Raw genomic sequence first — 26,270 nt, 5'->3', positions numbered from 1 at the left:
TAGTTTAGAAAGAGAAAACTCTTTTTCCTATTATATGGGTTGGGGGCAGCTCCAGTGCACAAGGGCCCAGATCCCTACAGGAATTTTGAATTTATATAAGCAACATGCAACAAAATTAAGTTCAGAAGTTTACGGTGATAGCGGACCACAGATACGGTTTGTACTGTGATACCACATGGGAAATCTCACCTGCGGAGGTCTCGGATCTGTAAGGAGCATTGTGCCGTACCAAGAACTACAAATTCCTTGGTGATACAGAGTGCCGACACCTGCTCATCCAGAGGGACCGTTGCCAAGTTCTTTCCATTCACAGAGTACAAGTGCAGAGCAAATTTGTCCTGTAATGATAACAGAAAATCTTTGTTCATTTCATTTAGCAGATCCTCCTCCCACATGACAAAACTGATTCTGAGTATAGACATATTAGGGTGCTGCGCTGAAACTGCGCTGCACATTGGTAACAAATCCGAGTGCCCAGTGATGACTGAACATGAAAAATTTGTCATGGACATCTGTTCATGTGTAGGTAGACAAGAGGGGTGATGCAGATCCCTCCGACTTTACCAAGGCAAAAATAGAGAAGGTCATCATTTGCCCGATTATGGTATCAACTGCAGATAGGCTGTACAAATTAGATTATCATTTGGAAATAATCCAAATGAGTCCTTCATCTAATTTACGGAGTTCTCTTGAGCTCCATGTATGTCATATGGCCAAAACTATGTGCGCCCCCCACCCATATGAGGGGAGTTCAGGTGCTTCTGGTAAAGGATACTTTTAATCCTACAGGATACAAAGACATTGCAGACAATTGTGGTCTTTCAACCTTTGTGGTCACAGTTTGGTGAAGACTCTTTTCTGTTCCGCCTTGACTGTGCCCCGGGGTACAAAGCCCCCTCCATAAAGACATGGGGTTACCAGTTTAGTGTGGAGGAACTTGAGTAGTCTGCACAGAGCCCCAACCTTAACCCTACTGAACACTTTTGGGGTGAGAATAGGGATCCAAGTGTTCTCCTCCACCATCAGTACCTGACCTCACTAATAGTGGGCTAATTCCCACCTTGTGGTAGGAAATCTTGTGGTAGGCCTCCCAGAATAGTGGAAGATGGGGAAGATCAAGCAACACATTGATGGTCAAAGCTTTTGGCATTTATAATTTATTTGTATAATATTGTATAGTGTATGATACATATATATACATATACACATATACATATATACATACATACACACACACACACAAACATACACACACAGGACTCACAATAAACCACACACAATATTTGGGTTCTTCTGACCTTGAGGGAGCTCCGACCTTCAATGGTGCTCTGGAACACAATCTGCCCCTCCAGACCAACAGCCAGGTGGGAGATGGTCAGCGGAAGGGAACTCTCACAAGGGGGCCTAATACACCTCATAAACTGTCCCCGCCGAATGGTGTATACAATAACAGTGCCATCCTGCGAACAGAACAGAGGAATTTAAAAAAACACAAAATGAATGAATTGAAAAGCATATATAAAGCCAAAACAACTTTGAGGTTTGGATAGCGAGGCGACCTATAAATCTGCTGGTATTAGTGTCTGTGTACCGGCTGGTAACGTTTATTGTCTTTATTTTGGATCACCATCACTTTCTGTACCTATGACAAGGGTCACCAGGACAGAAAGTGACAGCAAATTATAAATTTCCAGAAAAAGGGAAATTATTATAAAAGGTGGTGTGTTATGGGGGAAGAACACCATGTAGTATTCATCATAAGACTTTATATTTTTACTATCTAATAAGTTCAAAATCAAAAATACACAAACACACTTCATGGGATTAGGGCTACCTTCCTCAAGGCTATAGAAGAAAAATATATACATATTAGAATACAAATACACTTTAGAAAGTTTTGTGACTCTCCACAAGGTGTTTCTTCAGGGCCCAGGTCGGAACAAATACAAATTATTTGGATAGGTAAGGTAGATTCTCACATAACATGATTTTGGTAAATCTAAAGTTCGCTGTGCAAAGATTGTAAGCTAAAAGTATGAAGTGCATTGCAAGCCTATGAGAGAAATTGCTATTATTTTGAAAATATTTCATCTGATTTCCTGTGCATTTCCAGGATAGGAAGTAAAGCAAAATCACACTGTGAATTGAGCCGTATGACAGACAACAGACAACTAAAGTCAAACTGAAGATCATTTATGGTATAAAGGAAAACTAGGGGTTAGGAAGGGGAAGGTGATTCTTCTCACCTTAGAACCAGAGACGGCCATATCCAGCTCCGTACTGATAGCCACACAAGTGACCTCGTCGCTGTGCCCGTACAGCACCTGCACTGGCTTCGGGGACAGTCCGCAGGAGAATCCACCCTGAAGACAAAACACAGAATTTCATTAGCAAACTACAACCTGTACACAGCATACTTGTGAAAAAGGGAATGAATTTTTTTCCATGCTATGGAATGGAGACAATCTGTATCCTGAGTCTCACCTGCTGCTGAACCTCCCACACCATACACGTTGTGTCCCGAGAGCCAGAAATCAGGTACATACCACACAAATCCAACGCCAGACACGTCACCACATCTAATATAGTAATCAGAATATTAACATAGAAATAATTACTAAAATGTAAATAAAACTAAAAAAAGAACATGAAATTTCCTGCAGCTTTTTTTCTTGCTGTAACAGACATTCCCTGTCACTTCCTGTCCTGACACAACAGAAAGTGAAAAAAAAAATCCAAATTGTAGGGGGAGCGTTAGATTCTTCTCACCTTAGAACCAGAGACGGCCATATCCAGCTCCGTACTGATAGCCACACAAGTGACCTCGTCGCTGTGCCCGTACAGCACCTGCACTGGCTTCGGGGACAGTCCGCAGGAGAATCCACCCTGAAGACAAAACACAGAATTTCATTAGCAAACTACAACCTGTACACAGCATACTTGTGAAAAAGGGAATGAATTTTTTTCCATGCTATGGAATGGAGACAATCTGTATCCTGAGTCTCACCTGCTGCTGAACCTCCCACACCATACACGTTGTGTCCCGAGAGCCAGAAATCAGGTACATACCACACAAATCCAACGCCAGACACGTCACCACATCTAATATAGTAATCAGAATATTAACATAGAAATAATTACTAAAGTGTAAATAAAACTAAAAAAAGAACAGCTTTTTTTCTTGCTGTAACAGACATTCCCTGTCACTTCCTGTCCTGACACAACAGAAAGTGAAAAAAAAAATCCAAATTGTAGGGGGAGCGTTATTCCAGCCACTAATATCATTGCTGCAAACTTCTCCCCTGGATCCTGAGAGGACCCAGCCACTGGACAGCTGATAGGAAGTGCCCATGTCATGCAGGTAGTGACACAGAGAAATAAAAAAAGACCCCTTTTACCACTCCTGGACATAGGAAGGGGGAAGACTCAGGAATCATGTGACAGCAACTTTAAATCCGTAAAAAAAAAAAAAAAATTTAGCAATCATTTAGAGGAAGGGCCAGAGGTACGATGGGGTAGATTACCTTTAATTTATATTTTACACCTGATGCCAAATGGTAACCTGGCAGTAATGTTGAGTTCATTCACATAAAGGAAGTTATTCTGCACAACCCATATATTTATCTTCATAGAGGGCAACCCTTACCGATGTGTCGGGTGATGTGACCAATGACTTTCCCTTTGCTCAGAGACGTGACACGAAGGCTGTTGTCCCAGTGCCCTGCACTAAACAGTAATTTGGCGTCATGAGAGACCACCAGAGTCCCGGAAGACAGCTCGGCTCCCAGTGCAAAGGGTCCAGGGATGAATCGCTGTGTCCTGGAAGAGACCAAAGAGTTCTTAAAAATACGGCAAAACTGCACCATTTACATTCTACATGAACCATTTTACATGTACACGTACCATTTTACACAAACATCACAGATTTAAGAGAAGAAAATAAAAGGCAAATCGCCTATTCCCTTGAAAGGAAAGCTTAAGAAATGAAAAGAACAAGATATTTGAAAATCAGTAATTTTTTTTACATTTAATGTTAAAAAGATAAATAACTAAAGCTACGTACACGTCAGATGATTCTCGTTGGATCATCATTTCAGGGCTGATATAGGACGAGAATCTGACATTGGTACAGCTTCCGTCCGACATCCTGCATGGATCCACCCTGGCAGATCCATGAACAACAAATGACTGCAATACATGTGAAGGGGGGAGAGCGCAGCTGGCAGCCGCACAATCTTTCTCCCTCTGTCATAGAGCAGAAAGGCGCTGTATGTACAGAGCTTGTTCATGCATCTTTCAGACTTTTGTCATTGGAAAAGATTGTTAAAGACCCTTTCCAACGACAAAAGTCTAATGTGTACGTAGCCTGANTGAGCCTGATTTTTGGGGACCACCGTTAGGACCAGGGGAACCTCCTCCATCATACCCTGCACAACAGACACATCAGAACCATTACTTACCATGAAGGGCTCCAAAGCAGTATAATAAATATTCAACTTCAAAACCTTCATGTTCACCACACATTTTACCATATGGATATTTTTTTTTAAGATAACAAAAAAAAAACAAATTGCCTAGCTTTGAGAAAAGATGATTTTCAGTCAACAACCATAACGGTCAAGGGGTAGTATGAGATTTTTAATAATGGAACTGAAGAATTGGTTATAAGGAAGGATGAATTTGAGGGACAAGGGACTTTTCCAGTTACCGGTGTAACAATGAAATATCAGGAGCCAGCACACAAGTAACTGAAGGTATGGTTTGTTTTAGAATGATGGGATGTAACATAAGAACAAGCTGGGCTAAGGCTATGTACACACGTCAGATGATTCTCACCGGATATGAACGGTCAGGCTCCTCTCTGGTGAGAATCTGACATGGATACAGAGGACACCAGACGTCGTTCATGGATCAGTTTATGACCAACCAACGATAAACGACTGCAATACAAATGGAAGGAGAAGACGGCCGAGTGCTGCTTGCTCATTCTTTCCTCTCTGCTCTCTATAGAACATAATGGCGCTGGGTGTAACGACTGCAATACAAATGGAAGGAGAAGACGGCCGAGTGCTGCTTGCTCATTCTTTCCTCTCTGCTCTCTATAGAACATAATGGCGCTGGGTGTAGTACTGATTGTTTGTGATCACAAAAGATCGTTTCCAGTACAATAATAGAACGCGTGTTTGCTGCCTAACACATTCCGATACAAAGACAATATTTTTTGGTCATTAACATGTTAAACGTTAATGCTGCAAAAGAATAACAGCCAATACTACAACCAGGCTCCAGAGATTGGAATGAGTCCGGTCAGGAATTTAGGAAGGTTGCTCTGTGACGAAGAAAGTTGATTGCTGGACTGGAGCTTGGAGAACATCAGTTACTCTTTTCGACTCTGTATTTGGCTAGAATGATCCAAGGAAAGCCAACACTTGGGATGGAGGAGGCGGACATAAAAGAAAGAGGGATAGGGTCATCAATATACATTGTTTCAGCAAGTGAAAAGTTGTAGAATCATGCAATGGAATTGATAATACAGCTCTGCTTTCTTCTCAATAGTACACAGCACATTAGAAGATGCAGCAAGTCAGAGACAGCCTCATTTCCTGTTTGGATGACGTCTGGCATCATTTACCCCTCTCGCCCCATACTGTCACAGAGGTTTAAGGCTACGTACACACGTCAGGTGATCCTCATACGATAATGGCCTCAGGGCTGATATTGGAGGAGAATCTGGCGTGTGTACAGCCTGGCAGATCCACAGACGACAAATGGTCATAATGAAAGAAAATGGGTGGGGCACAGCGGGGTGCTGTTCCGTCATTCTCCCTCTTCCCCTCTTTATAGAGCAGAATGGCAATGTATGTACAGAGCTTGTTCATGAATCGCGCAGTCTTTGCCGTTGGAAAGGATCGTGAAAGATCCTTTCCAACAACATTTATTGCATGTGTGTATGTAGCCTTAGCCTCAGGTATTGGTCTTACCTACAGCAGTCTGCTTGCAATATAGCAGGAAGGCTCCTCCAGACGCACAAATCAAAGCATTTAGATATTTGCACAACTCCCCCCATGAACTAACTCACTGATTGTATCAGGGCTTAGAGTTCTTAGAAAGAACTCTCTAGTTAGAGAGAAAGAAGTCCCCAGCAGGGTGCTGAGATAAAGAAACTATGTACATTATTATTATTTTTATTATTAATAAAAATAATAATAATATTATTAAACAGGATCTATATAGAAGCAATATATTATGCAGCACTGTACATTAAATACATGGCATACCAAATCAAAGGGTCTTCAATAGATTTATTTATTAGAAAGGTTAATAATTACCATGGTAATGAGGGAGAAATCAAGAAATGCAAAATATAAACCGATTACATGTTACCTTTAATGACACAATCAGAAAACAAAGATGTCCAGTACCCATCTTAATACAGTATGCCACATCCCTCATGAGCAAAAAATTTTTTTGTAATTTTGCAGTTTTGGCTGGTCTTGGTTGGACCAAAAATTGTTTGAGAAAACTATTATCTCATGAAATCGATCATTTACGTAAGTGTTTGAGATTTGTCTCCTGAAGAAGTGGACTAGCTCCACGAAAGGTGTCGAGAATACAGCATCACAACATGTGTTACATATAATGCTCGCAATGTATTTTAATGTTTGTAAAATATTGAATTATTAAAGAAGTAAGGTTTAGATTTATTGATGTTGAAGCCATTTAATGACACACAAAGAACAAACTTGGAAAATGGTTAGCCAATCCCAGACTGTCCTCACCTCTACAAAAAATGGTTTCAGCTCAGATAGCTTCTCAAACAAATTTGGTGAATAGGTGTCTAACCGGGACAGGCGTCGTGCTGCATTTTCTGCAGTCAGGCGTGCTGGATGTGGCTCCTGGAAGGAGAAAAAAAGTTTGGGGGGGAAAAAATCCATTGAAGCAACTTAATATAATTCTAAATGCATTACCATAAAAAAAAACAAGATGAAAGGACAATTTGGAAGCAAATTTTAAAGTTAAAGAATTTTATTATAAGAAACATGTTGAGGCTGTGATTGAGGAACTCTCACTCCTGAGACACAAGTTATCTGGTTGTCACAATGGCCTGTTTCACTTTAACAGAGGCTCTGTAGTTGTGGCCGTTACAGGGTTACTATTACATGGGAAGAATCCTGGTACATGGAGGTTTCTCAGATTCTCAAAAACTATTATTTACAAGAAAACTCCTAGAAAAAAAACTAGAATTAGATTACAGTTGGATAAATGGTTTGATATTTAGGATGTACTGGTCTGTAAACCAGCAGCTCTGTCCACTTCCCTGATTATATGCCATACGTTTATTTTTCAGGATTTCCAACAGAAGAGAGACTTGCAGATATGTAAAGTCATTTATATGCCATGTAAAGTCTTTTATGTTGCCAGGATTTCTTGTGTTACAATTGTTTTGGCTGTTTCAGGCTTTGGACGTACCTTGAGAAGCTGACAGGGTGTTTGGCCAAAATTGCTGATAATCCCTTCCAGTGCTTTCCTTTCTGTCTCATCCGCAATGGCATCCAGGTCTACCACACCTAAACATAGAAAATGCTGGTCAGACATAACCAGACAGGGAGGCTTATATCTTATAGTCATATTCACATTGCTCATCTGTAGCTAGACACTGTGTTCTCCCCAGTCCCTTTTAGCTGGGCGCACCACCCGGCACTTTTTTAGTAACCACCCGGATTGTTATTGGGTGGTTAATGAAGAGTTGGGCCACAATACAGGGGCAGCCACACGCCTACAGCTTCTTACCACCGAGCTTAAAAAATGCCTCCGTTGAACACTGCAGACAGCGCAATCAGAATCCTGGCAGAACAAGGTCTATAGAGAAAATCTATACTCAGTGTGGAAAATGCTCTGGGGTCCAGGCTCTGTATTTCCTTTGCAGCATGCATACAGGTTCCTATGACATTCCAGTCTGAGCTGTCCATTGAGATTGTATCATATAGGATCAGTTCGATGTATCCACACCGCATACTGATACAGGCACACAGGAAACATGAGATCTCTGAATAATCAAGCTTGTGGGATTAAAAATTTTCTTTACAGCCAATCTTTGATTTACATAAGTTTCATCAGTTAAAAAACTAATTTTGCCATTAGTAATATCATATAGACAGAAATTTTACAGCTCACCGCACCCTAAAAACTAAACCAATCCACCACATTCAAGGGATTTTATTAGTCTCAGTTTTTTGGTCTCCATTTTTAGGGATGGTAACTGGCTAGCCTCATATGTGTGTTGTAGATAAATCTTTACCCCCTACCATTTCAGGTTAGTTCCCCCAGCTTGGAGTGTTCATATTCCCCATAATAAAACAAGGTAACACCCAACAAGAAGAGTAGGAGTGGGACAGGGAGTATATATACTATATAATGGGAATACTATTATAATGGGTATTCAGGACCTGGAACTGAGCGTAAAACCTCACCAACAGTATCCCTATAATGAGAAACAGAAGATATTGTTGGGGGAAATTGTTTAATTTTCTGTTAGGTAGGATGTTTCAGATTGAAATTATGTAATAGACAAATTGTATATTTAAAGCCAATACTATCCATTCAGCAATTGAGGCATCCCTAGGCATGCCTTGGCAAACATGCAATGCCCCAGTGGGGTATAATATGAATATGACACTATATGAATGTACAGAGGCTTTTACCCAAACTCTGCCTATTCTGCGATGGACAATCACTGCAAGTAACTGTACCTGCTTGTCCATACACTAATTGAAATGTTTTGTCCATGCTGCCTCCAATGGGGTATTATTAGGGGTCTGTAGGGGCAAACCATTACCACCAATTGATCCCTTATCAAACCACCTCAAACACTTCCACAATGTAAAGAAGCATTATGGATGGAACTGCAAGCTACCTAGAAATCTAAACGTTTACCACTTGTCTCAAGAAGCCAATCTCTAGATAAAGCTACAACAAAACCAGCCATACCTTCATATGTGCAATAATAAAATACATTCAGGGCTTCCACAGCGGCTTCACCCCTCTGCTTGTAACCAAAAACTAGGTCTATCCATTCGTGGAGATGTGCGGACACAAACTCTGATTCCTGGTGGAGACAAAGATAGAGATGAGACAGAATTATTGGTGCTTTATATCATCGCTAGCTATCACCTCTATATATCTACACAATGAACACACCAGGGCCTTCCTGTGCTTGTAGATGAAATCTTCCCGTGATGAAGCCCATCGGGGTAAAACCACATCATCCACCTTACCGTTGGACATCTGGAGGAAGCCCAGATCAAACCCTACAAGTGTGGACAAAAAACTTTGTTAGGTATTTCATTCCAAAATCCACATGCTTCTGTGTTTTTTCATTTTTTTAAAGATTTTTTATTGTAGTTTTTAGTATTTTTTCATTTGCAAAACAGCCAGGTGATAGAGGACATTAGAGGACATTTGAGGGCTCTTGACAGCCATTGCATGTGCCCACCATGCTTAGTGACAAATGCAGCCCTTGGATAGTTAGTACAAGGTTGATAGGAATTCTAAAAGACAAAGATTGAAAGAAATCTCAAAGACTCTTCTCTCCTAGAAGCCATGTTTTCCTACCATTGGCATTCTCCAAGAACTCAGGGAAATAGAAGAACTCTGGAATTAACTCTTTCACATCCACGGGGTTCTCCATCCGGGCTTGCCAGGCAGCTGGGATTGAGTGAAACTGGCGATCCGAACAATCAAACCTACAAAATCAAATTAGTACATGTAAATAATAAACACCCACTGCAGGGAGAAACAATAAACTCACATCAGACATTCTGCCTCTGTCCTATTCACTTACCGTCCGCTCTGCAGCTGGATGTGCAGGGTGGTGAATGGCTCCATTCGAATCATATAATGCATTACCCCCGCCGCATTTGAATAGTGGGTGCCATAATGGAACTTGTCAACTGTACCTGTGGGGTCCTCAAAACTTTCATACCTGCAGAAAGAAAGAAACAATATAGTTTTCTTTCCACATTCAGGAAAACAAAGACATATAGCAAAGCTTAGCATTAGATGGTTCAACGAAAAGAGTCAGCTTCATCCAAAGTGACAATTACTGGAGTCCAGTGGGCAAAGTCATAGGCCTTTTCTTTTGGGAATCCAGTAGAAAAACCTCTCAGCCTGTCCTTGGATTAGATTCTGCCTATTTTTTAGATCTGCACGTTGGCACCCACCTACCCAGCAGAGTATCACGTCACTGACCACATTTGCTGGTCTAGGACTTACTTCTCTTTAACCTCTCTGGCATGCCGCTCGTTTACTACTCCAATGGGCTTGGAGAGGTCCCGGAACACCTCGGGCTTATCCAAATCCAGAGTTTCTGAGGCATAGTCCCATAGAATCCAAGGAAACTGAAAGAAAAATAAGTTCAGGAACAGCCCATGTAAAGTGTTTATAGTCACCCAATTAAGAACATTTCACTGTTCAGGTCACTCTGAAAATAACCTACAACAAGATAAGTGGGCAAACCTCAACCCAATTCTACACCAAGTATATAGTGAAAAATCTAACTTTAATGTCAACCCTGATGACACACCTATGAATGAAGCACTGTAGGAAATGACCTCTAGTAGGGTTCTTTATATGAGCAGACTGTACATGTTAGATCTTTATTATATCTCTATTCTTTTGGATCTCTTAATGTCACCACAGATCTTGGACAGGGAAAACACTGCTTTGTTTACAATGAACCAGTCTGTCTAGTACACCATATAAAAAGCCAAATGTCTGCAGAGCAGGGCTGGGGGACAAGCAAGTATGGCAATTGTGCTGCAGTCAAATAGTTTCTATGATGCATTACACTTATGTAATTATAAGGAAACCAAATACTGCTGGAACACAGCCCATCTATATATTTAGGTAAACCTTCCCATCTCCCTAACCCTTGTAATTTAAAGTGGCCAATCATGGCTAGCAGAATGCATATCTTGTTAGTTCCCTGTTGAGGTCAATACCCCTAGTCCCGGCTGGGGAATTCTACTTTTATATGTTTATAATATGTATAGTACAGACAGCAGACAAGCTGAATGTAAACAGTGCCTGAAATGGTCAGCTCTTCAAACTTTCAAAAAAAGCCCTAGGAGAAAGATCACTTATATAAAAGGCACTTAATGCCCCCGGAAATATAGAAAAGGTTAATGTTGTTTCAATTAATTAGCAATCGTTTAAAAACAAAAAATCAGACATTTATATTTCCTAAAATATGTGTAAAGAAAATAAAATGTTTATTAGTCATTTGTGTCCAGTTAGGGATAACCAGGCCTGGACTTTATGTCTAGAACTCACCACTGGGTACTGCGACAGATCATTGTAGGTCCTCCCGGCGATTGTATTCAGCTGCATCAGGTATTCAAAGTTGGAGATCTCCCTATACATCCATTTCTGGGGGATAAAGAGAAAACCATGAAATGAAAGCCTTCTATAGATATATATGACTACATATAGAATATGAAAATGACTTATTACTGAACAGCACAGAATATGACTAAGCAAAGATCACCAACACCAGCACCATCCAGACAGATTACACATATGGCTTTAGTATTTATAAAAATATAAAAAAAATAATTTCCTGTCACACAGGGACAACCATCTCAAAACAAATCTTTTATCTGGCAGCATCTTGGCACATCCTGGCTTCTCCTGTGGTACCCGGGACTGAATGAACTACAAAGTGGGTGTGCAGGAGTTAAGCCCTCCTGGTTTGGCCAATCAAGATGACCAAAGATCGAATACAAGGAAGAAGATGGTTTAAGTTTGTCATGGAATGGGGACAGGTGATTAAAAAATGGGTTTAGTTCCACTTTAAGTTTAGCTCTACATTGGCTCTGCTCTTCTTCCCAGAGGGTTTTAGCTGCAGACCAACTTGTCTTTTATATTGTTAACCTTGGAAAACATTTGTTTAGCTGCATAAATTATTATTATTATTATTATTACTGAACAGTATTTATATAGCCCCAACATATTACGCAGCGCTGTCCATTAAATGGGGGTATAGCAAATGACAGACAGATACAGGCAGTGACACAGGAGGAGGGGAGGACCCTGCCCTGAGGAGCTTACAATCTAGAATCCCCACATTCTGTAAAAGTGAGCTTGGTTATTAATTTGTGGAAAGATTTTATTCAATCCATATCTAGATCTGAGGTGGTGACTGTTTCCTTAACCCCCCTTACTCTGTATGTCTCCTCGGCAGCTAACAATCGAGAATGAATGGGGATGGCAGTGAGTGGTTCAATATTTCCCGCTGTACAATGTCCAACTACCAGTTAATATTTAATTTGTGTATGCAAAGGGCTGAAGGCTGGCAAGGTGCCAGAGGCTAGGAATCATAACCTTATAATAAAAATATGTTAAAAAACCATGGGCATTAGATGTTAGGATATTGAGCATCTCTTACCTGGGTGAGGCCGGAGTCTCGTAGAAGCTCCTGTGGGGAACGGCTACCAAATAAAAACTGGTTGGGAGGGTGTAAACCCAGAATATGTGAATAGACTTTATTCCTAACCTGAATGTTAAACAAAAACATTTGTTATTACACAGCAAACACTGCAAATTTAAAATGCAGGTAAATGTTAGAAAAGTCAAAATAAACATGTCAAAATTTGATCACAAGAAATTTATCCTTATTACCTATTTTAAGATATTAAGGCAGCCCTGTACTTTGGAAGTGAAGATTTGTTGTCCGGATATCTAAACTTTGTGTCTATACAGTACCTCCAATAAAATCTACTTTTTGTCTGGAATTACTCCTAAAAAATACCAGTCAATTTGCTGATTGAAAGTGCATAGGCTGTTCTGTGCCCCCCCAGCTGTTTATCTGCATTGCTGCCTGAGATGAAGTCACTAATCTGTTGCTTGCTGTTCTCCTTGCTGGAGAGGAAGGTGTACCTGGGGACATACAGTGCAAGGATTTCCCTGATTCTCCTTCATCCATTCCATTTATCTCTGGCTCCTCCATACCTGCTGCTTCATCATTATTCCACCAGTCATCAGTTCACCAGGGACCATCGGAAGAGCAGCTCTCACGTGAAAAAGTAAAACCTTGAATCTACTAATAATTTATGGCTGCCTCTACATACACATGCAAAAGTGAAGAATAATAAGCAACACCGTACAGGCAAAATCTATATTGTCTACATTTTAAGGCACAAGCACTCCAAACTCATTAGCAGCATGCGTTTTTTTTCTTGTGTGTTCCTTGGGTTTGTCTAGACCTGGCCTGGTTTCTGTAACCAAATAATAATAATTACCTTTTTCTTAAAATTGACAAAGTAATTGGCCTGTTCGATGAAGAAGAATTCCAGAGCAGACCTTCGGAGATTATACCGACGCAGATGGACCTCACGAAGCTGTGAAAGGGGCCGTTTGAAATCATAACCGATTCCTGTAAGGAAAAGAAACCTTCTAATAGAATAAACTTTATTCTTTCTTGTACTTTATGCATCTTTCAAAAACTTTATTTTACACAGTGCACGGGCAGCATGGTGGCTCAGTGGTTAGCACTCTGCCTTTGCAGTACTGGGTCCCAGGTTCAAATCTCAGCTAGGGCACAATCTGCAAGGAGTTTGCATGTTCTCCCTGTGTTTGTGTGGGTTTCCTCCGAGTACTCCGGTTTCCTCCCACATCTGAAAAACATGCAGCTTTAGGTTCTTGTTCTTTGGCTTCCCTGCAAAACTGACCTTAGACTGTGACATATGATGTTAGGGACTTTAGATTGTGAACTCCTATGGGGGACGGCTGGTCACATGACTATGGACTTTGTACAGTGATTCATATCAGCGCTATATACTGGATACTATATATATATATATATATATATATATATATATATATATATACTGGATAATAAAAATATACTTTATACTGTCCTTAGTATTTAAAATGTGTAATTTGTAAACTTTCTATAGAACAAACATGGGGAATGAAAAATGATGGTAAAGAAAAATTCCGGCCAGCTCAGATAGTGGGATAGTGTGTGAAAGTGACCTAATTCCAGGGTAAAAAAAGGGTATATAGCAGCATCTGTGATGGACTAATAAGGTAGAGAACGAACTTTGCATTGCCAGAGGACAGCATTTTGGGTAGTTTGCTGTGCACACTTCCACAATCTTGGGGGTGCCTTATGTTTATTTCATGCTGTAACACCAACTAAGAGATGAAGGTACTTGTATCAGATTTGCCATCTCACCCTCCTCTGTCTCCTCCTTCTCACTGCTCAGGTCATAGAAGTAAATGTGCTGCGTTGTGATCTCCAGCCTCCCAGGAATTACATCCACGATGGTGATCAGCTCGCAGTCCTCTGAAATCACCAACTTTTCCTTCTGGTTTGGCTCCTTGGTCTCCTCACTATAAGAGACAGAAGAGATGCTAAAAAGGACCCATTGTGGGTAAAAGTCTGCTCCTGTTTTGATACTGGCATGAAGGGTGTTCCTTTTGTGTTATTATTATTATTATTATTATTAATAAACAGGATTTATATAGCGCCAACATATTACGCAGTGCTGTACATTAAATAGGGATTGAAAATGACAGACTAATACAGACAGTGATACAGGAGAGGACCCTGCCCCGAAGAGCTTACAATCTAGTAGGTGGGGGAATTTCACACACAATAGGATGGGCGATATGTAGTGGTGGGAAGTAATGAGGGTTTAGCAGACAGAAGAAGACGGGTAGGCAAGTTTGAAAAAATGAGTTTTGAGCGCTCTTTTAAATGAGCAGAAAGTAGGAGCAAGCCGAATAGGACGAGGAGACCATTCCAGAGAGTTGGAGCAGCTCTAGAGAAGTCTTGTAACCGTGCGTGTGATGAGGTTATGAGTGAGGAAGTCATTAGTAGATCATTGGAGGAGCGGAGAGAGCGGCAGGGGGAGTATTTTTTAACCATGTCAGAGATGTAAGTGGGACAATAACTGTGTAGGGATTTGAAGGCAAAGCACAGGAGCTTAAATTTGATTCTAAGGTGAAATGGAAGCCAATGGAGGGAACTACAAAGAGATGCAGCAGAAGAGGAGCGGTGGGAAGGATGGATGAGTCTGGCTGCAGTATCCATAATCGATTGTAGAGGAGAGAGTCGGGTTAGTGGAATGCCAGAGAGGAGGATGTTACAGTAGTCCAGACGAGAGATGATAAGAGCGTGTACAAGGAGTTTGGTGGTCTCAGGGGACAGGTAGGGGTGGATTTTTGAGATGTTGCGTAGGTGAAAGTGACAGGACCTGTGTTATAAATTTGTTACTTTGGCAAGCCTAATATAATTAGCAGCACACAAAGATATTGTCAGTAAGTGCATAGCTGGCATTTCACCTCTTGAGGACTCCACTACCAAAATTCAATCATCCAGATATTTCTGCCCACTTCTCCTGCTACAAAAGGAATGATCTAACTCTACAGTGGGATCTCTCCACCATGGGAGTTTTGAATGTTCCAGCTCTTCCTTTTATGTTCTACATAATTTAAGGTAAAAAATCCTTAGTGATTATGGAAACTCCTCATAATGTGCAAAGCAGGCGTACAGACTCAGGAACGTGGTACAGGTGTAAAAAATGAAGAGTGTGAAAATGGATTTGGGAAACCCCTCATAATGCTATACAATATATGACTTCATATCACTTACTGATAAATATTCAGCAAATCTTCATCAGCCAGCTGGTCGTCCTCCATCTCATTTACTTTTGCCTCTTTCGCCACAGCGAGGGGGAAGGAATCTGTGAGTGTCTGACTACTGTCGGTACCTGGACAGAAAAAGATGAAATAGGAGTTACAAATAGAACATACATTAAATAAAGAACAGATTTTAAAGGTGTGCAAACACAAAACACTGAATCCCCCATCCATGAGCAAAGTTTACAGCGTGTGCCTCACCAAGGTTGTCGCGGAGTGCGCTGGCTTCCGTGTGAGCATCAAAGTTGTAATTTGGCACCAGCTTCAGCCGCATCCTGGAATAAGTCTCTGCACTAGACAGTTTCCACCGAACCTCGGCTGGGTTCCTGATGGAAAAATGAACATTAAATTAATTCCAATCTTAGAGTAGGACTCCATTCAGCTCTATTGGGGGGATTAACTGCATGTAGAGTCAGTGATCAACAAGATTCCAGCATAGAGAAGGTAAAATAGAACAGAAGGCTTTTAACTGTCATTCAACTGGGGGCTACTGGACGAATAATACACAACTTGTCCCTTGAAGATATTTATCGAGAGAAAAAAAAATGAAAAGGAACTTTGTACTTGCCATAATAACCCTGCACTCAATAAGTTCATTGGGGACATGGCCTGACAACCGAGCAGCAGAGACACTCACACGGGGGGTAGTGTTGTCACCCTAGGCTGTTCTTATGATCTGGATGACAAACACCCTGCAGTTTGCAAACCTAAAGACTGGTAAGCTGCAATTAATTGCATTTATTCTTGGGGTGAGATACTCTTTAAACTTTGTATCCTTGCAGATCAGACATTGCAGACCTTGTATGACAAAGCGGTATATTACAAAACTGATGTGGCCATTGGTGGTTTTTAAATTTCCACTGAATAAAACCTTGTCTGTTCAAAAGCTGAAAAAAAGGCTTCAATTTCTGCATACATTTGCAGCTGAACACTCCCGTTTAGGAATGGGAAATGTTTTGCCACATTTCTCAGCGATAATGCTAGTTACAAAAACATTTAGTAAATGTAAACGTAAATTTGAGGATATTTCTTTAGATATAAGTGTACCATTTTGATTTTTTTTTTTTTTTTTTTAACGTTTTCACCATTTCATTCCATTCATTCACTTCCTGTCTACCTGCACATCACTGCTTTGGAGTGGTTTCCTAAAATGACAACAATGTAGTGTAAATGTGCAGCATGTCCCTGCACAACTGCCTGTTGTCTGCACTAGGCCAACATGTGACAAGGTGCCACAAAGGAGTGCATTTGAGACACAGTTGTCCCCCCATAACAAGAAGTGCCTGAACAAAGACCTTGATGGCAGGATTACAGTCAACAGAAAAAGCAGCCATGCACTATGCAAAGCTTCCAATAGATTGAACTGGAGTATTGATTTGACACATATTTGGGATACCATCACTTGCATTTCAGAGAAAAGAGACACTGATCAAGAACAGTTAAAGGTTCGAGTCCAACAATGCCATGGTCACTTACCGGTCAGCCCAAGCACCACGAGGACAGGTCAGCAGGCGCAGCAGAGATTTCCATTGTCTCAGAACCGTGTTATGGTGGCTGTTTATCTGTTTCAGAACACTGTTAAAGCGGAGATTCTCACTCCGTATCCTCTTCATAACCAGATCCAGGACCAAGTCCTGCAATACAACAAAAACAATGATTTACGAGGAATGCAAAGTAAGTGACATAGTTCATAGCTGCCTTGTAGTATTGCTGAGTTCTTAGCTCTGTACACTGCCTGTTATCTTCATGAAAGGTTCTCACTATCCCTGCACTATCCTTTCTTAGTCTGTATACCAGGTGGGCCAATTTAAAGAGCCGTAAGCTTTCTGTGGTCAGAGGGGCTCTTAGTATCCCTGCACAACGTTCCCAGCTTTATACACTTTCTGTGCCCATAATGAGGGGCTCCTACCATCCCTGCAATTTCTGGGTCTATTTACCCCCATTAGGATGGGTTCCTGTCATCCATGAGCTGACTTCCTGTGTCTGCACATTAGCTGAGCCCATTAAAAGGGTTTATTTTATATTGTGGAAAATCTATCAGGAGGAGCTAAAAAACACACAAAGGTGATGGGGACACAAAAACAGTAATAGTCAGAAAAGGTCACTTCGGACATATCGGAATTAGGAAGCTCTGTATACTGAAAATTAAAAAAAAAAACAAAAAAAAAAAAACAGTAAATTTAAATAAATTTATCATACCTAGTTACAACCCCCCTAAAAAAATAAAACCTAATATCACCATTACCTGGAATTTGGCTCTGCTCTCCCCCTTCTCAGTCTCCCTCCTTAATGAACTGCTCATCAGAGAATCGTAGCACGAATTCCAGAAGTAAGACATCTGGTTGTGACTCTTTGCAAATGTTTCCTTTTCAAACTGCTCCATAGTGGGCTGGACCTGAGAAGAGAGTCAGATATGTGATATCAGAAGTGTCCAATCACACAGCTCCATTGTAAGGCACAAAACACAGGAAAAAGACAAATGCAAAAAAATAAATAGAATAAGAAGGGAAAAAAAAAAGAAGAGATGGATGAAAGGAGACCAGACTAGCCTAAAAGCCTAAAATATAATAGGTTACTATACATAGCCTTATAATAGCTTACTAATATTCTAGCCTTCAACAGACTACTTAAGCCTAGAGTACAGTAACCTACAGCAGATTAGACTAGAGCAGAGTGCAGTACAGCAGAGCAAAGGAAAACCAAAATAGACAAAAATCAAATAAAAAACAAAACAAAAAAGGGCAACAGAGAACATAAAATACAATAAGAAACCTTTATGTTAGGGGGATAAATTCTTTACATGGTATCAATAATTGCTCTTACATGTTTCTCAAGGAAAAGCTTCCACTCGGTGGTGGTGCAGAAACTCTGGAAGTCTTCATAGAAGGTCGGACTCCCATTAGTAGGGGGCAGAGATGGCAGATATTGCTGCAGTTGTAGCAGCTCAAAGCACTGGTCCATCAGTGTGCGGATAATGGGCACCAGGCAGGAGAATATCTCTGTTTTGGCATTGAGGGATTTTAGGAGAGGAGTCTGCAGGTTCCCCAGCAGAAAACAAGCCTCTTCCTTTCTTAGTGAGGTGGCACTTTGGAGGAGGCTGTGCAGCTTGGCATAGGCTGACAAATGCATCTATAAAAGAGAAAACATAAACTGAACAAGGAAGATGTTTATACAAAAATTATACATGCAGCAAACAAATCAAAATGCAGTCATCAGACCACAAAATGACCATTTTAAAAATGTGTGTAAACTTTTTATTTTTGTATTCACATAAGCCGATTGTCTGACTTTGTTTATAAAATAATATATAAAAGTTTGTGGTAAACCAAGGATAAAACCTTTTGCAATCTGACCAATGAAATCTCAATTTTTATGTGTTAATCATAATAAACAACACACTGTATCCTCAATAATAAACATAGGCTACTTATACTTATAGGCTACACGTCAGATGATTCTCATCCGATTATTGCTTCAGGCTGGTATAGGATGAGAATCCGACGTGTGTCCAGTGGCCGTCCAACGTCGTTCATGGATCTGTTCTGACCGCAATGCAAGTGAAGGGAAGAGAGCACAGTGGGGTGCTGCTCACTCGTTCTCCCCCCTTCCCTCTCCATAGAGCAGAACGGGTCTGTATGTACAGAGCTCATTTATGCATATTTCAGTCTTTTGTCGTTGCAAAGGTTCATGAAAGATCCTTTCCAATGAAAAAAGTCTTACATGATCTGAAAATTTATCTTTGGAAAAATCCCTAAAATCAATAGGGAAAGAAGGAACTCAGCATGGAGGTCTCACCCAGACATTGCCAAGTGATGGAAGAGTCTGTCAGGTGGTTATCAGTCTGCAGCACTGGAATTTTAGTTTTGGGTGGAATGACCCTTTAAATAAGCCTTTATTAGATCAATTGTGAAATGTTCCTTGTGTATTTTTTCATTATCCCATTAAGGAATTCATAGAGAAGATAAAGCTATGCCATCAAATCATCAGTAAATAAAGTATTTCAATCATTCCTGATAAGTGCAATCAAATAGAAGATTGTGAAGAAGCAGATTACTCACCTGCTGATCATCTAACTTGATGAATCCAATGATTATGCGGAGCCCAATCTGAGCCATTTCTTTCAGGTCCGATGTCCCATTTACCAAGTAATACCAAACACCCAACTTGTCCAACAAGTTACTGACTCCTTCAAAGATCTGCAACCAGAAAAAGGGAGAAAAGATCTAAAACATTTTCTGACAGATGTCACAATTCATAACAAAATATGTGAATCTGAGTTGTGCACCCAAATTTCAATTGGATCCCCTTTACAAAAGAGTGTCCTGTTTTACATTATAGCATGAACATTTATTGCCCAATTCTGTGTCTCCTCCCCCAATCATTTTGATTTTCAAGAGTAGAACATATATACATTCAAATAGCAATTCCCCATTTTGTAAGTTAGCAAATGTTATCTTTTCCTTCTCAAAAGTAGTTTTAGGATTTTGTAGGCAGCAATTCATGTGACTCATGCCAAGGCTTTGGTTCTGTGGTCTCTGCCAGAGAATCCTGGGAATGAACTGCTGTAACTTAGATAAGTTCTGATTGGCTACAAGAGTTAAGCTTGGTTTAAATGTCTAAAACACTTGGAAAACTGCATACAGCACTTTCTATTCTGTAAAAGCTTTTATCTAGGCTTTTTTTTAAAATACAGCCTGTTGTTCTGTTTTCTTTGTTATTTTTTAGTTTTATTATATTCATTTGAATCATTTGCCTGTGTTTATAGAGGTCCCAAAATGCTTCAGCCTGCGTTCTCTTTGCAGCCCAAAAAACTCATGATGTCACTAATGACCACTTATAGGGAGGACACAGCGGGGCTATTTCTACAGGTAGCGTTTGTCAATGTGACTCATGCAAGAGTGTAAGAAGAAAGGGAGGAGTTGATCAGATGTATATGTCCAGGTAGGTACTTCCAGAATGAGTAGTTAAATATATGAAGACTGCAGGTGGCGAGGAGTGTTAAGGGGGGAAGAACCTCTTAAAGGTAAACTTACCCCCTGGAAATGTGATGGTAAGAAGCTTGAAACTGTGTAGATATGGTTAATATGGATAAAAGAGATCTTGAGTGCCTGCTTCAGATTGAAATTGACAGTACTTTTATGGGGATGAAGTTAACATCCAAGGTTTTGTCTAACAAACTTGACTCAGAGAGGAAATTCTCCAATGAATTTTTTGTTGGAAGATAAATGGTAATTGCAGGAATCAGTAAAGGTGATTCTCCATTTGAACTGACTGCAGCACCAAGTCCTTCTGTATAATACAACTAATATAAAATATCTTTAATCAAAATCACCTTTGAAATACTGATTCTTGCAATATGATATACAATACTTATAAGAGGTTCTTCCTCCTTAACACTCCTAGCCACCTGCAGTCATCAAGTATTTAACTACTCATTCCGGATGTACCTACCTTGACATATTTTACATCTGATCAACTACTTTGCTTTCTTTTAATTCTCTTGCATTAAGTCACATTGACAAACGTTAACTGTACATGTCTCCCTTATTCCCTGAGGAAGCCTATAAGGTGAAACGCGTCGGGTTAAGAGACCAGTAACTTCCCGGTTAATACAAAGTATGTAAACTCAATACGGAACTTATGAATACTAGGAGAACTATGTCTAGATGTTATACTAGCATAGTCACCCACTCTCCTCCCTGTTGGGGTTCCCCAAGGGTCAGTCCTTGGACCGGTTCTCTTCTCTCTGTACACCTCCTCTCTCGGTAGTCTCATATCCTCCTTTGGCTTACAGTACCATCTGTATGCTGATGACACCCAAATTTTTGGCGCTATATAAATCCTGTTTATTAATAATAATAATAATAATAATAATAATAATAGGTCTCTGTTATTTTTTTTTTTCATTTTATTATGTTGTTCTTCTGAATTATGAAATAAAATAGTTACAATTTAAGTTATTCTGCCAAAAAAGCCTGCTCTCTCTTTTCTCTTTACATATTTAGTCGTATTACTAACCTTCTCACTCCAAAGGACCTCATTGCTGTCTCCTTCTGAGAAGAGGAAGTCCTGGAGAAGTCTCAGGAGTTTCAATACATTCTGAATGAGACCGGGTAGGGTGGAAGAAGAGGCCTCTTTAATGTCTGTAAAAGCTGACTCCAGCATCATCTCCAAAAGGCTGAAAAAGAAATACATAAGCTATATAGGACTTCAAGTTTTGTATAATACGATAAAAGAGATATCCTTTCACTGTGCTAACCTTCGTTTAATTTCATCTGGTGGCCTCACTAACTCACAGGCTGATCCAAGCTTAGTGAGAACGGAGAAGACCTGACCGCGCTCCTTCCATGCTGCATCCTCGGAGCCCTCCACCCCTCTCCAGGTGACCGAGAAGATTATATTGGTGAGAAGGTTGCATAGCTCTTCTTCAGGCGTCTGCTGAAGGAACATTCATGGGACAAAAAGAATCCGAGTTATAACCATCATCATCAACCACTCCATCCTCTGTGCAATGAAAATATATATACTCCTAAAAGTATTTGTAATATTTTAAGGAATAGTAAGAAAATCAACCCACCAATACATATTAAGTAATTTAGAGATGGAGAACAGGATAAATTGCCTTTTGAATTCTAATAACTAATGGGGACTACTGTGGGAAACGCTGCTAAAGTTCCTTCCGTTCAACTCCGAGTCCCATTTTTACATCAAAGTCCTCTCCTTACATTACCCTTTTACATTAAACTTGCACAACTGCAACTCTTATTTCTATGCCACAGCCTATTGCCACCCACTGACATTAAGCAGGAGGTTCAGCTATTACCCACCATGTTGGATAGAGTTGGGCTTTATAAGAAAATCGAGAACAATTCTATGGAATTGTGACAAGTGGATTGGTGGCTACCTGAGGGTTGCTGGTATTTGAAATGGTATCACTGGGTAGCGTCTCCTGATAGCTGTTTTCATCCAGGACATTAGACAAGCTGGAACTCTTCCGAACTCTCATCCCAGGAAAAGGCTTGAATGTCTCCAGTGGAGATGGAGTCCCCGGCTGGCTGACCGGTGTTTGGGTTCCACTCTCTATGGTAGCTGCAGAGCTGGAACTGCCCAAGTCCAGCTGCAGATCGAAAGGAGACATTGAGAAAGGAGACAAAGGCTGATACACATTGTCAAATGAAGGTCCCTCATTGCAACTTGCTTCTTCATAGCAGGGAATGTCAACAAGATTAGAGGAGGAGGAGTGACTGGCCTGGTCTGAGGAGTCAAAAGACTTAAAATTATAAGAACGGAAGGGTTTGTCTTTGGCTGCCGGAGACAAAGAGTTGTCGGAAAAGCCTTCAGAGAAGTCCAAGTCTGAAGCCTCAAAACCCACTGGAAAAACCACATCCGTGTCGGTGTTCTCAGCAGGTCCGTGGGTGCCATTAGGGACTTCCTTGCAACTCCCAGGCTCTGAGTCTTTGCTGCTACCCATCCTTTTCAGGGGGCAAACAGCACTGCCATACAACGGGCTGCTTAGAAAACGAGGTCTTGTCTCATAAGACTCTTTGATGTAAAGTTTGGTCAATATATCCTGCCAGCCGGTCTGCTTGGCCATCTGTCGCACAATGTCTTGTTGGGAATAAATTAGGTGAAAGAGCTGCAAGAGGGAAGAAAGTAACAATGTTACTATAGATTTACTGATTGTGAAAATTTTAAATAGCAGAATAAAAAAAATACAGAATCACAGAAATTACCTTTCTGCAAACATCCAACTTGACCGAAAGTTCTGCCCTGTGCGACAGATAAACCACAGCAAGCAGATCTCTGTAATTAGGAGTTAAATCTGTGGAAATAAAAATGAGCATTTAGAGTATGCAGTACAACAGTCCAGGTTTAGACATGCAAGTTTTATCTCTTACCTTCATATTTGCCAAAATTATGGCTGTTACATAATTACATAGTTAGTCAGGTTGAAAAAAAGAATAAGTCGATCAAGTTCAACCCCTAGGACAATAAACATATTCCTGATATAAAACCCTATAGACATCGTTGATCTAGAGGAAGGCTAAAAAATCCCTGGGTACAATTTGCTCCGGAAAGGAAAAAAAAGAAAAAATTCCTTCCTGATTTCATAAGGCAATTGGATGTTCCCTGGATCAGCAGTCTCTGTTATCTTTACTTTAAAGCTTTAATCCCCAGTTATATTCTGTGCTTCTAGAAATTATCTAGAAATTTTACCTCCCCAGTATTCTAATTTTGTTGAAATTTTGATTGCTTGCAAAAAGCATTACATTACATGGGAAATTTATTTTACATTGTAGGCTATAACTTTTTGGCATAATTCACCGAAATATGTCCAATATTTCATAAATTTAATAAACGTTAAATAATGTACAGTAGCATATATAACAAAAATATATATATATATATATATATATATATATATATATGCATATTATATGAAAATTTCTTTGTATTGGACTCAATACAGCTATTTTGTTTTGCATCCAATACAAAATTATTTGAATTTCCCACCGATCCTCCCGCCTCCACCGACATCACCAGGACACCCCGTAGATCATCTGCATTGCGCGGCTGGAGTTTGGAGGAGCAGGACTTGTCCCCAGGACCTGCGGGCACCAGCAGGACGATGGGGGACGACAAAGGAGCAAGGTAAGTGGGGTTTTTTTTAGGTTAAAGCTACCCCGAGTGTGACTCAGAATTATCACTATTTGCAGGTAAATTCCACCCAGAGTCACACCAGGGATTACTGCTAGGGGAGTTAAAGCAATCTATCTATAGTAGTTGCTGAAACTACTTCCTGAGGGAGCCATTTCCACATTTTCACAGACCTTACAGTGAAGAATCCCTTCTTTATCCAGTGCTTAAACTTTTTTTCCTCCAGACGCAAAGAGCACTCCCTTGCCCTGTCTTGTAATTTGGGGATTAAAGTACTAAAGCCAATGCAACAAGTTCAAAAAGTCAGGTACTTAACATTTTGAGGAACCTTTATTACTCTCCAATGGTTCCATTAAAGTATTTTTCATGTACTTAAAGAAATCACATTTCTACCGGGAACTTACCGGAGCCCAAGACTTGTTCCGAGAGGCAGCGAATCAGAAGCATGGACACTGGAAGTTCATTTAGGAAGTAGATGAGACCTTGGTATCCGATATCCTTCAGCTTCAGTCGATGTTTGAACCGATCGCTGACTTTCTCATATTTAATTAACTTGTAGAGAATCTGAAGGGAGAGAGTGCTCGGGTTAGACTAACAAGTGAACAACAAGATCCTAAAAACATAAAGAGAACGTATCAGGAATGTCTGGCTCTAATAGTACATTTAAATCCTTATACACTAAGTGCAGAATTAAGAATAATGACAAACTTTGCAAACTTTTATTGCAATGAGTTTGGGAACTTGTGTGATCAGGTATTGATTTTGAAGTTCCGGCTCATCAGCATTCTAATTCAGTGGTCGCAAACCACTGGTCAGCGAGAATATTTTGGTGGTCCGCGGCTCTGGCCGGTGCACCCCCGAGCGGGGTCAGAAGGACCCCACTGGGGGGATGCACCGGCCAGAGCCAAGAATCATGTTTCCCGAAAACATTGCAGGCTCAGGGAAGTGGCCAGGTTGTGTCTATCTATTTGTTATATCTCTATCTATATGGTGAGTGAAACCAGTGACCCCCTCAGAAAGATGGATATTGGTCAGCAGCATGATCTCCCAGGTCTGGGTGACACAAACCTTGAACACTTTCTCCCTCAGCTGGTCGGAGAACCTCTTCTGAACCAGCAGGTAGTAGAAGACCTCCACGTTGCCCTGTTCCAGCAGGAAGGTGTACAGCTGCTCGTTGCTGATGTTGGCTTTCAGGAGGCTGTGGATGACATCGAGGATCCCACAAATCTGACAGACAAGATGGCAACGTTAATGTCTATGGGTGCAATGACTAGCAGCTCCAAAGCAAAGTTTATCCTTTTTTAGTCATTTTATATAGATACAATATTGTGTGAGAGCATATTTTTTTTTTAAGATGGAAAACTTTAGAATAGAACTAAAAACAACACATTCTATCTAGTCAGAAATGAAATACTAATCAAACAAATGCAAGGTTTCATATTTACCTAAAACATTTTTTTTTTTTAACGTTTTGTTTTACTTCCTGATCATATTAAAAAATATATAAAAATCCACTACATATTCCCTTAACAAACAAGTAAATTATAAAGTAATATGCCAAAATAGGAATTCACAACCATTATGCATTTCTTATATGTTAGAAAAATGTAAGTTAATTGAGATTACATGGGAGGAACAATAAAACAATTTGTCTAACAGAAGCAGACTTATGTTCATGTACTATTATTAATAAACAGGATTTATATAGCGCCAACATATTACGCAGCGCTGTACATTAAATAGGGGTTGTAAATGACAGACAGATACAGACAGTGACACAGGAGGAGAGGACCCTGCCCCAAAGAGCTTACAATCTAGGAGGATTTATAATTAACAATGGAAGTATAAAGGGGTAAGGGGTTTTTAGGGCAGAGGGGTGCGATCATAATGGAGGTAAAATGTCAGTC

The 26,270-nt window shown here is 40.3% G+C and overlaps 1 protein-coding gene across 1 annotated transcript in view; it reads right to left on the bottom strand.

Annotated features, from left to right (window-relative positions):
• The window catches only part of NBEAL2 (neurobeachin like 2), a gene marked incomplete in the record, with an annotated part of 86,310 nt that overhangs the window by 3,237 nt on the left and 56,803 nt on the right, over positions 1-26,270 (bottom strand). The window contains 29 exon segments of the mRNA XM_072413428.1: positions 190-338; positions 1,299-1,460; positions 2,770-2,886; positions 3,008-3,102; positions 3,647-3,857; positions 4,362-4,427; positions 6,780-6,896; positions 7,471-7,568; positions 8,989-9,106; positions 9,199-9,308; positions 9,613-9,743; positions 9,842-9,982; positions 10,273-10,397; positions 11,332-11,427; positions 12,446-12,553; positions 13,299-13,432; positions 14,237-14,394; positions 15,659-15,776; positions 15,907-16,031; positions 17,182-17,339; positions 17,951-18,100; positions 18,529-18,834; positions 19,764-19,901; positions 21,724-21,883; positions 21,965-22,143; positions 22,610-23,341; positions 23,439-23,527; positions 24,768-24,927; positions 25,432-25,590. Coding sequence (XP_072269529.1) covers positions 190-338; positions 1,299-1,460; positions 2,770-2,886; positions 3,008-3,102; positions 3,647-3,857; positions 4,362-4,427; positions 6,780-6,896; positions 7,471-7,568; positions 8,989-9,106; positions 9,199-9,308; positions 9,613-9,743; positions 9,842-9,982; positions 10,273-10,397; positions 11,332-11,427; positions 12,446-12,553; positions 13,299-13,432; positions 14,237-14,394; positions 15,659-15,776; positions 15,907-16,031; positions 17,182-17,339; positions 17,951-18,100; positions 18,529-18,834; positions 19,764-19,901; positions 21,724-21,883; positions 21,965-22,143; positions 22,610-23,341; positions 23,439-23,527; positions 24,768-24,927; positions 25,432-25,590 — 4,610 coding nt within the window.

This window comes from Pyxicephalus adspersus, chromosome 5 (assembly GCF_032062135.1).
Source record: "Pyxicephalus adspersus chromosome 5, UCB_Pads_2.0, whole genome shotgun sequence".
In the NCBI taxonomy this organism is placed as follows: domain Eukaryota; kingdom Metazoa; phylum Chordata; class Amphibia; order Anura; family Pyxicephalidae; genus Pyxicephalus; species Pyxicephalus adspersus.
This window is presented reverse-complemented; position numbering and strand designations above follow the sequence as displayed.